The following is an 11,038-nucleotide window of genomic DNA, read 5'->3' on the forward strand; positions in this document are numbered from 1 at the left end:
GTTCTTTAACTTCCATAGCCAGTGGTGTATATTTTCCTCTCTTTTCCTCTTCCTTTTCTGCAACATTTTTTTTATTAGGTATTGCTATGTCAATTAGGTACATGTGTTTTTCTTTTTTGTTACTGTTATGTCTGGTTGGTTGCAAAGTATTGCCTTGTCCCAGAATTGTCCCAACATAGTGTAGCTTGGCTTGACTTGTTTGAGTGTGTCTGGATCTTGTTCTCTCTGAAAGCATCTTTCTGGAGAGCACCTGCTGGCTGCATGATCCACAAAGCCAGGTTCTGTGAGCGCATAGTTATCCTTGACAGGAGAGGCTTGCACTTGCTAGAGTCAGGTGAACAGATGTGAAGAGGCTGCAGTCCCTCACTTGTTCTTTATTTCAGTGATTTTAACATTAAGATGTTACGTAGCACAGGTTTGTCTTAACTATGTGCTGTGAAATCGGACATTTAACCAAGGCCATGTTTGGGTAGGCATGCCCCCTTGGGAGCTGGGCATGGTGGTCAGCATGCCCCCTTGGGGTGGCCACCTTGTCCTCCTTTTTGTGCAGCCACTGTTAAGAAGGCAAACTCCATGTTAGGCAGTATTAGAAAAGGAATTGAGAATAAAACTGCCAGTATCATACTGCCTTTATACAAATCTATGGTGTGACCACGCTTAGAAGACTGTGTACAGTTCTGGTCACCAAACCTAAAAAAAGAAGAAGATGTTACAAAGTTGGAAAAAGTGCAGGAAAGGGCAACTAAAATGATTAAGGGGCTGGAGCATCTCCCCTACGAGGGAAGATTATGACAACTGATTATTTAGCTTGGAAAAAAGGAGGCTAAAGGGGAGACATGATAGAAGTGTTCAATATTATGCATGTTGTGGAGAGTGTGGATAGGGAGACATTTTCCTCCCTCTCTCAACTTACTAGAACCTGGGGTCATCCCATGAAACTGATTGGTGGGAGATTCAGGAGAAATAAAATGAAGTACTAATTCACACAGTGCATAGTTTAATTATGGAATTCACTACCACAAGATGTAGTAACAGCCACCAATTTGGATGGCGTTAAAAGGGGGTTGGATAAATTCCTGGAGCAGAAGGCTATTCAATGGCTACTAGCCCTGATGGTTGCGTGCTACCTCCAGTATTCGAGGCAGTAAGCCTGTGTGCACCAGTTGCTGGGGAACATGGGTGGGAGGGTGCTGTTGCACCATGTCCAGCTTTGTCAGTCTAAAAGAGCAAATAACAAACAACCCAACACATATTTATTTGCAAAAAAAGCCCAAAGGGAACGTTTATTATCGAAAGCGTTACAGAAAGTTGCATCTGCTGTGAAGAGCGAGGCAAAGCTTCTAAGAGGATGCCATTAAGGAGGTGGCCAAGCCGAGGCACACACGTGCAAGTGGAGGGAGGTTTCTCTTAGCCATTTGTGAGCATGCCGAAAATGCTCAGTGCTTTCTCATAAGGCGACAAGCACAGGAGGATCCTTCCCGCATATGCGTGCAGTTTTCAGAACCAGAGCATCGGTCCTCAGGAGATTCAGTACTGGCCGGAACGGACTTTGGTGCTGGAGCTGGTTGTGATACTGCTGCCACCGCCACCGCCGCTGCTGCCACCACCAAAGGAGATGGTGGTGCTACCCCCACCGTAGGATCCTGTGATAAAGGGAGGAAGACCAGGTGAATAAAGAAGGCCAGGAGGCCCCTGGATCACAAGCCTTATCATCAAGGTTCATCATAACCCCTCATATCATATATATTTTCTCATCAGTTTCTAATTCCTTAAACTGCATGACATATTATTCACCATTTTATTCACCCTGGACAGCCTTCTTGAGAAACAAGCAGAGCAGAAGGCTTACGGCGTAGGGAGAAGCGACACACTATGCCAGTGACAGCTTCCCTCCCTCAACAAATTGCAACTTGGGAAGGCGGCCATTTTTGTCAGGATTGTAGCCCAAAGGGGGAAGCTGCCCGCCTTTCCCCCTGCATCATAGCCCCAATCTAGGGAGGTAGGAGGACGTCATTTCAGTTCTCAAATCAATGGCCCCATTCACAACCCCACCTGCATCCTTGGTTCTCCCAAACCTGATCCCACCCCCACTCCCAATCTGCTAATTTAAAAGAAAAAGGAACATTCAGCGGCAAAGTGTATCTTCAATGTGGTGTGCTGCTTAGCCCTAAGCCAAGCCAATGTTGCCCACATCCTGCATCCAAGCTATATTTCAAGTTCAACTGAAGTCTTCCTTACCGTCTTTTGAAGACCATCCTGACAGCCTGTAACAAAGCAAAAATGAAGGAACAGTTAACAACGCTGCGATGGAACCATGGACTGACTTATCCAAGGGAGCTTCTGACTTTAGTGATTCTGTCCTTAGTCATTTTTCCTCAGGCACAACAACAGGGTGGATGCTTTGAGCTATGGCTGGCTGTTGGGATATCTGACCCCTGAAACACCTCCCAATTCATCATTCTAAATAATGTAACACTCATTTCACTAAAGTTCTACAATAAGATAGAGTAAGGGTATGTATTAGGGTGACCATATGGAAAGGAGGACAGGGCTCCTGTATCTTTAACAGTTGTATAGAAAGGTGGATTTCAACAAGTGTTATTTGCATGCAGGCAGGCCCGGGTGAAATTCCCTCTTCATCACAACAGTTAAAGCGGCAGGACCCCTGCCCTCTTGACCAGATACAAAAGAGGGCAGGACTCCTGTAACTGTTGTGATGAAGAGGGAATTTCATCAGGTGCTACATGCATACAAATGACAGCTGCTGAAATTTCTTCTTCAGCACAACTGTTAAAGGTACAGGAGCCCTGTCCTCCTTTCCGTATGGTCACCCTATAGGGATGTTCGGATTTTGTAAAATATACTCTCTCTGTTTTGTGAATTGTCAGGCAGATTTTGAAAATGTAACAGCAAATCCTCACAAATGCACAGCCATGTATTTTTCTATGACAAAATTTGCATTAAATTCTGGAGGAGAAAAACCTTAAACCTCGATCCAAAGGGAGAGGAGGGTAAGAAATAAATAAATATATTATTATTATTATTATTATTATTATTATTATTATTATTATTATTATAAACAGCAACAAACAGTTCTCAAGTCTATGGAATGCTTGCAACTCGGAAAAGGCTGGTCTGCTGCAGAATCCACAGGTTAGATTCATAGAAATCTAAACAAATTTGATTCAGTTACAGATTTCTCTGACATCTCAAATTAGGGAACACATATCCATGTGCATCAATTTATTATTATATGCTGAACCTTCATACTGGAGTCCTTAGCATTGCTTGCCCTGATCTGCCTGAACTGTCCTGCAAATGAGAGGTGAATTATACCCTCCACCCTAATTTTCAAAAAGTGGCATTTACAATGTTGTGCCAACAACTGAATCCTGCACATGGAAATGGAAGCACACAACCAGCTGGTTGCAGTCAGAGATCTTGTATGCGAAAGGGTGTTTTTCTAAATGCAGTTTTCCCACAGCTATTGTGTACCAGGCAGGCATATGAACTGGCCTAAGAGGCAGAGAATACAGAGAATGGCCTTTAGCAATTACCATCAGTATCCATAAAAGCATTGATTGATTGATTATTAGTATTTAAAATCCTTTAGAGAGAGAGAGAGAGGCCTCATCTACACCAAGCAGGATATAGCACTATGAAAGTGGTATGAAAGTGGTATATAAAAGGCAGGAGCCACACTACTGCTTTATAGCAGTATTGAAGTGCACTGACAACTGTTGGGGCCATACCATATACCGCTTTCACAGAGCTAATATCCTGCTTGGTGTGCCTCCTGCGTTTTATATACCGCTTTCATACCACTTCCATAGTGCAATATCCTGCTTGGTGTAGATAAGGCCTGTGTGTGTATGTTTAACAGAATAAAGATGAAGAATACCATATTCACGTAATGAGCTATAGTGCACAAACACATTTGATCACATGCTGTATTGTGAAGGCTCACAATAACAACTCTCATTCTCTTGACATTTTCTGTTTATATAAAAATAGTATGTCACTTTGTCCATTTCAGTTCATGAAATAATTGCCCATGGTTCACTAATATGGGAGGGGGGTTAATGGGATTTACTCCCAAGTTGATACATGATTGCAGCCTTAGATTATTCTCCCAATATTTCCCACCTGCCTTCCAAACCACAATCTGCTATTGGTTGATCCCACTTCATATTATTGTTGAGTGAAAGTCACTTCTGATGTTCCATTCTATTGACACAGATTTTCCTATCTGTGTCTTTTGAACAACAGGCATGCTACTTTTCAGTTTTTAAGGGATTAAATTAACCTGAAATGCGCATTCATCGAACTATCCCCCACCCCCAAAATGATATTAACATGGATCTTACAAATGGGACTCTTAAGAGGCCTACCAATATCACCACAGCAGTTGGCTGAACTGGATGCTCAAAAGGAGCAGCAGCCAATCCTGCCTCTCTGAGAGTGCACATGTATGATGACACTTATGTTTTCAAATATCTGCCTATCACATTCACACTTTACACTTAAAGGTGTACAACAAAATAGATCTTACATGCACACCTAAAAGACCCAATGGGTTATGAGGCCTTCAGAATGTCTTTTCTTTGGCTGATTCAGTTTTATTGTCCAGTTTGCTTACTTTGAGTCCTGACCCTCCAACAGGTTGCGGTAGGTGGCGATTTCCTGTTCCAAGCGTGTCTTGATGTCCATGAGCATCTTGTATTCATGGTTCTGGCGCTCCATGTCGGCCCTCAGCTCGGCCAACTGCTCTTCCACGCCAGAGATCAAGTTCTGGATTTGAGCCAGCTGAGCACAATAACGTCCTTCTGTCTCTGCCAAGTTGGATTCCAAGCCAGCTTTCTAGTTGGGGAGGGGGGAAAAAAATCAAAGGATCTAGGAATCTGAATGGCTACATGTGATGACAATTATGGAATGTAACCTCGATCAGAATGTGGAGAATTAGTGTTTTGATTTTAAAAGCAACTTGCTTCTATAGCTCTCATGAAAGTGTGGTTACTCATACTAACAACTAAAAATGGTGTGGTTGGATTGGTATTTCCATCTTGCCCAATGTTTCCAAGACATTTGGGTGGCCATCTGATGTCATTGCACACATCCTAGCATGGCAATTCTTATGTCTTCATGTGTCCATCTGTTTCATTCAAGGACGCAGCAACTTACCATGCTAAGCTGTGACTGCAATTCAATCTCCAAACTCTGTACTGTGCGCCTCAGTTCTGAAATCTCGCTCTTGCTGGTCTGTATCTGTTGGGTGTGGGTGGCAACTTCACGGTTCAATTCTTCAGTCTGGAGGAAGGAGGATCAAAAAGCAAGGGACATGTTGGCTGGGAAATGTCTCAGAAGTTTAGTATGAAAAGGAAAGAAATCACATCAGGAATACTTAACGGGTCCCACTGGGGCATTGCTACATTACAGACTGACAGTGCAATCCTGTGGATGTCTACTTAACTCCAGGTATTGCAGTTTGGGATGGCAGCTTTAATAGTACCCCACCCCCACTTTTACAGGACTATCTGGACTCCTGTGAGGAGGAGGGAGGAGGAATCTAATTTCTCATTCGATTACAGTCCCCAGGAACATTGGGAAAGCAGAGCCTACCTGGATAAGGAACTGGGCTTCAGCATCTCTGCGATTCTTGTCAGCCAGTTGTTCGTATTGTTCTCTCATGTCAGTCAAAACTTTGGTGAGGTCAACTCCAGGCGCGGCATCCATCTCGACATTGACCTGTCCGGTCAGCTGCGTACTGAACTCTTTCATTAACTTGATGGGACAAGAATTGAGACAACAGTTTAAGGATTTCCTCAAATGGCAATGTATTGCATCTTTTCAGCTATCTGTAAGCAGTTCTTGAAAGCCTTGATGTTGAGTGTAGGCAACATCTTTCACAGTAACAAAAGCAAATGACATTGTGCATTTGAGGCAGGCTGGGCTTGGTAGCCAAATATAATTTCTGATAGCCAGCAAGGCCTGGCTTTCTCACATCTAGCTCCACAGAGGGAAAGTAATTGTACCCAAAGCCCAGTGAAGGTTTTTTCCCCCAGGGAAAGAATGGTGCTGTGTGTGTGTGTTTGTGTGTGTGAAAGAGAGAGTGAGTTTTTAGCAACCCTGAGCCACAGCAGTTATGCTGCGTATTGTCACAAAGTATAGCCTACCATCGTTTAGAAAGACCACTCCCCTGCTGTCCTGCTTGCAGCTCAACCTAAAAAACCTTATATCCCTGTAATGGAATATACAGAATATTTTCCTGTTAGTTGCTAATGCTAAATTTTGGGGTTGCCATTGGTGATCCATTGACTGTATTTGTGGACTTCTGAATATGTATTTTATTTACTTATTTCATTTCATTTCTATACCACCCAATAGCAGAAACTCTCTGGGAGGTTCACAAAAATTACTTACATAGGTGTGTTTTTTAGGAGCAGTTGTCTATTGTTCATGCACCTATTCTACTTGAGCCCATAATAAAAAGAGGGTGCATGTATTGGAGTCCTCATAATGGGGAACCCAAACTGAATTCTAAATGTGCCTGGGGCTTTCTGCCCACCTTCTTCCTTCACTCACCTCCTCGTGGTTCTTGTTGAGGTAGGTCAGATCCTCATTCAGAGATTCAATCTGCATCTCCAGGTCAGATCTGGACAGGGTGAGTTCATCCAAGACTCTGCGCAGACCGTTGATGTCGGCCTCGACGCCCTGGCGGAGATGTAGCTCATTCTCATATCTGTTTGTTTTAAGGAAAGAAGTCAGGAACTTAGATTGGGTGATGGTGGAAATACATTGTAGGTAAGTAGTCTTTTATAAATTCTGCCACCCATATTTCTGGAGATGTGCTTTTGCGGAGCTGGCTTTCAGTCTTGCTTCACCCCACCCTCTAGACAGCTTTTCTTCAGTTGACACTTTAAACATATCCTCCACCAAACTGATCCAGTTTCTACTTTCTCTCCTTTCCCCTCCTGTCCTTTTTCCTTCATTATTTTCTCCCTTCCTCCAAAAGTAGGCTTTGCAGACTGGAAAACAAAAGAGACCATAAACTTACTTCAGCCTGAAGTCATCAGCAGCTAGTCTCGCATTGTCAATCTCCAATATGACCCTCGAATTGTCAATGGTCGTGCCAAGAATCTACCAAAGGGGGGCAAGAATGGCAACAATGACTGATGAGTTTTGGCCAAAAAAAGCTTCATTAACCGAGGAGGTATTTGTTATTTTAATGGAAGCCAGAGATGGAAACAATGCTGAATGCAAGGCACATCTCTAGTGGGTAGGAGATTAGTGGATCCAAAATTAAATTTTTTTTGTCATCTTCAATTATGCAGTGGGAGAGCTAAACCATAATTTCACATTACAGGGATGAGCCTCAGCAAGCTCTAGTCTCATGCGCTTCCCCTCCCCTCTCATGCTCTGGCAGGTGGGATGTTTCTGCTTCAGATTTAACCATGGTTTCACTTTATGTCTGACCCTAAGAAACTGCGGTTAATCATAACTATGGTTTGTGGAAACAAACCAGCTTCTTAGGCTATGGTTTGAAGTTGGCTTGTTTCAACTGGGGCCTTAGCTAGACCTAAGGTTAATCCCGGGATCGTCCCAGGGTCATCCCTGTTCATGTAACTGACACACAGGGGATCCCGGGAGCAGGCAGGGACGACCCCGGGACGACCCCGGAATAAACCTTGGGTGTAGCTAAGGCCAAAACATAATGATTAACCACAGCTTGCTGGCAAAATGAATTTAATTTAAACCGGAAGCACTAGCTTTCATGTGTTGCCTTGCAGCTGTACCAGTAGGAGGGGGAGCCTGGGAGCCTGAGGCTTTCCTGGGCTCTTTCCCCATGATGCTAAACTATGATTTGATGTTGTGGTCTCCAGTGTGTTACCTCTGGGCACGAATCTGCCTGCCGACACCTTTTAGACACCTGCCAGGTTCCCTGCCCCTCCTGATTTTAATTTTATTTTTTAAGATGTTTTTTTAAAAAACATTTTGTTTAACATTGAGTCTGGTATGCTCAAAGTGCAGGGATGCCCTCCAGCACCATCTCTATTTGGGTCCAAAAGAGTGGCTTTGTGTTCTGGAGCTCAGACCCAACGGTTGCCTTGTTCTTAAATTCTTTTCTTTTAGTCCCACCAATTTGCTTTCTAGGAAATGGGTGATTTGTAATGGGCCACACCCACCATAGCAGCCATTTTGTGAAGGAATAAATCCCTCATGGAAGCTGTTTTTTGAGAGTACCCATAGGGTGACCCTATGAAAAGGAGGACAAGGCTCCTGTATCTTTAACAGTTGTATTATGAAGGAAATTTCAGCAGGTGTCATGTGTATATACGGGGAACCTGGTGAAATTCCGTCTTCATCACACCAGTTAAAGCTGCAGGTGCCCTGCCCTCTTTTAAATCTGGTCACTCTAGTATAGCTCCTGCAGCTTTAGCTGTTGTGATGAAGAGGGAATTTCACCAAGTTCTCCATATATACAAATGACACCTGCTGAAATTCCCTTTTCTATGCAACTGTTAAAGATACAGGAACCCTGTCCTCCTTTCCATATGGTCACCCTAAGTACCCATGACACCCTCAAAATTCCAAATGCCCCCACTGACCCAAATGTGTTGAACCCCCTTTCACATTACATTTTAACCAGCTCAGTGAGTGACCTTGTTCACACCATCCAGCAAAATTCTGGCATGCCCAATGAAATCAATTGGGATGAGGCATTTAAGATGCCCTCATTTTATTTTGCATTGCATTTAATTTGCATTGCATTTATTTTGCATTGCATTTAGTTTATCATTAAGGAAAGCATGGAAGACAGCATGTGAGTGCATTCGCACATGGATGTATGTGCAAATCAGCCCTACATTTCTGGAACTAGTTCCTGATGCCTTGCATTTTGTGAAGTAGTAATTGAGTGCCCCTGAACATATACAGAATGGCTTTCCTTCATTTCTGAGTAACCACAGTCCGCCCATCTCTCCCTCCCTCCCAATCTGGAATTAAAGATAAGCACTTCCAGGTGAATGGCTTAAACCAAGGCTGAGTACTCTCTCTCTCTCTCTCTCTCTCCCCCCCCCTCTCTCCCTCTCTCTCTCTCTCAAACACACACACACACACACACACACACACACACACACACACACAGTCTATGGGATAGGATGGTAGATGTATCTTAGATTGCAACTATAGGTTCACTAATAGGGTTGCCAACTGCTTTACAGGCTCTGCTCTTGTTCTTTTTAACAGCAGTCTGGCAGGCAGAAATTATTTATTTATTTATTTAAAATATTTATATCCCACCCTATATCACTAAGATCTCAGTTGAAGTTTTTCCTAGCATGGAGGTAACAATTTTCCAACACAGAGGTACTTAACTTAAAGGTGAATCACAAAGTTAGGCCTGAACCAGGTGAGACATCACTCATGCAATTCACAATTGCGTGAATTTAGCTATGTGCATTGATGGTGCTTTATAAATAAATTATAATAATAATTATAATATATATATATATATATATATATATATATATATTATAAAATAATAGCAGGCATGGGTCCCTGATCTTGATCAAGACCCTGGGTGGGTGGGGTGGAGGGGGCTTTAACCCTTTGCCCCCCACTGGCTCACCCCCAGGCCCATCTGCTATTTACTTTTTTAAAAGATGTCCACACTATTGCTAATTGCGTGAATGGCATCTCATCTAATTCGGCTCTTAGCATCACACAGCTCTGCCACAATGAATGACAGTCGCTGTTTCTACTTTTTTGCTTCTCTATGGCACAAACAGCGTAATCATATTAGATTGGATTTCATTTTAATGACTTGTAATCACCTTGCTGTTTTGTTACATTATTTCTTAAACCCGTTATTTTTAAAAAGAGAGAGGGGGGAATTGGATTATATTTATTTTGCTTTCTATTTGAACTGCTTTTTTTAAAAAATGACTTATTTCCAGAATGCTGTATTTGCAATGATACTATATCTAATCGTGCCTGTACAAAGATGAGGGAGAAGCACCAGAAACAATAAATAAATATGACACATGAAGATTAAATTTGCCACGTAAAGTAATAATATAAGCCTGCACTGAGATGTAGGTTTCAGAAAGGGAACTCCCATCATCAGCACAAGCCCTTCTGAATAGTCTTTACCTTGTCACGGAGGTCCTCAATGATTTTAAAATAATGGCTGTAGTCCCTGGCAGGGGAGGTAGGAGCCTGCTTCTGGTGCCAGTCCCGGATCTTGATCTCCAGGTCAGAATTTGCCTCCTCCAAGGCTCGCACCTTATCCAGGTAGTTCGCCAGACGGTCATTGAGATTTTGCATGGTAGTCTTCTCATTTCCACTGAGAAGGCCTCCATCACCGCCCCCAGCCGCAAAGTCGAAATAACTTCCAAAGCCTCCTCCAGCACCACCACCGAAGCCTCCTCCAACGCCACCACCGAAGCAACTACCAAAGCCGCCACCTCCACCAGAAACCAATGCTGTGCCGTAGCCTCCTCCTAAGCCACTTCCCATCCCACATCCGTAACCTCCGAGTCCTCCTCCAGAAGATACTAACCTAGCAGAAGAGGCAGAGATGCGGCCACCACCTCCGCCATGGATGCTGGATGACCCCATGCGGGCAGAGGACATGCGGCTGGAGCCGCCACCCCCAACACCCAAGCCACCACCATAAGAAGAAGAGGAACTCTGGTAATAGGCTGAAGTCATGGTGGGAGCAGTGAATGGAAGTCCAGGTGCAAGACTGTTACTCGGCTTGGTTGAGTGTGAAAAGGCTGCTCTTCGTAATATCACCTGGTTCCATTTATACTCCTCACAGGGCGTGTTCTGTTCCACTACCAAAGAGCACACCTTGCCAAAACACGCCCTCGTAGGTGAGGCTAGGAAAAATAATGTGCTTGCCTGGAAGTGTAGCGGCTCGTCCCAAAGTGGGCTGTGTTTTGTGAGTGTCTGCGGGAGTGTTTTTAAAAATTCAGTTGGACAAAAGTTTCATTCAGGAGAGATTTGACTTGTTTTCCTGATGCGAACAGCCCTG

At 43.6% G+C, this 11,038-nt stretch overlaps 1 protein-coding gene across 1 annotated transcript; it reads right to left on the minus strand.

Annotated features, from left to right (window-relative positions):
* Positions 1-1,252: 1,252 nt before the first annotated feature.
* On the minus strand, positions 1,253-10,784 carry LOC134406579 (keratin, type I cytoskeletal 15-like). The gene is made up of 8 exons (XM_063138070.1): positions 10,153-10,784; positions 7,055-7,137; positions 6,583-6,739; positions 5,620-5,781; positions 5,182-5,307; positions 4,640-4,860; positions 2,239-2,264; positions 1,253-1,643 (listed from the first exon to the last, which is right to left on the minus strand). The coding sequence occupies exons 1-8, from the start codon at positions 10,711-10,713 to the stop codon at positions 1,528-1,530; spliced, it is 1,452 nt and encodes a 483-aa protein (XP_062994140.1). The 5' UTR covers positions 10,714-10,784; the 3' UTR covers positions 1,253-1,527.
* Between the last annotated feature and the right edge of the window lie 254 nt (positions 10,785-11,038).

This window comes from Elgaria multicarinata, chromosome 11 (genome assembly GCF_023053635.1).
Source record: "Elgaria multicarinata webbii isolate HBS135686 ecotype San Diego chromosome 11, rElgMul1.1.pri, whole genome shotgun sequence".
In the NCBI taxonomy this organism is placed as follows: Eukaryota; Metazoa; Chordata; class Lepidosauria; order Squamata; family Anguidae; genus Elgaria; species Elgaria multicarinata.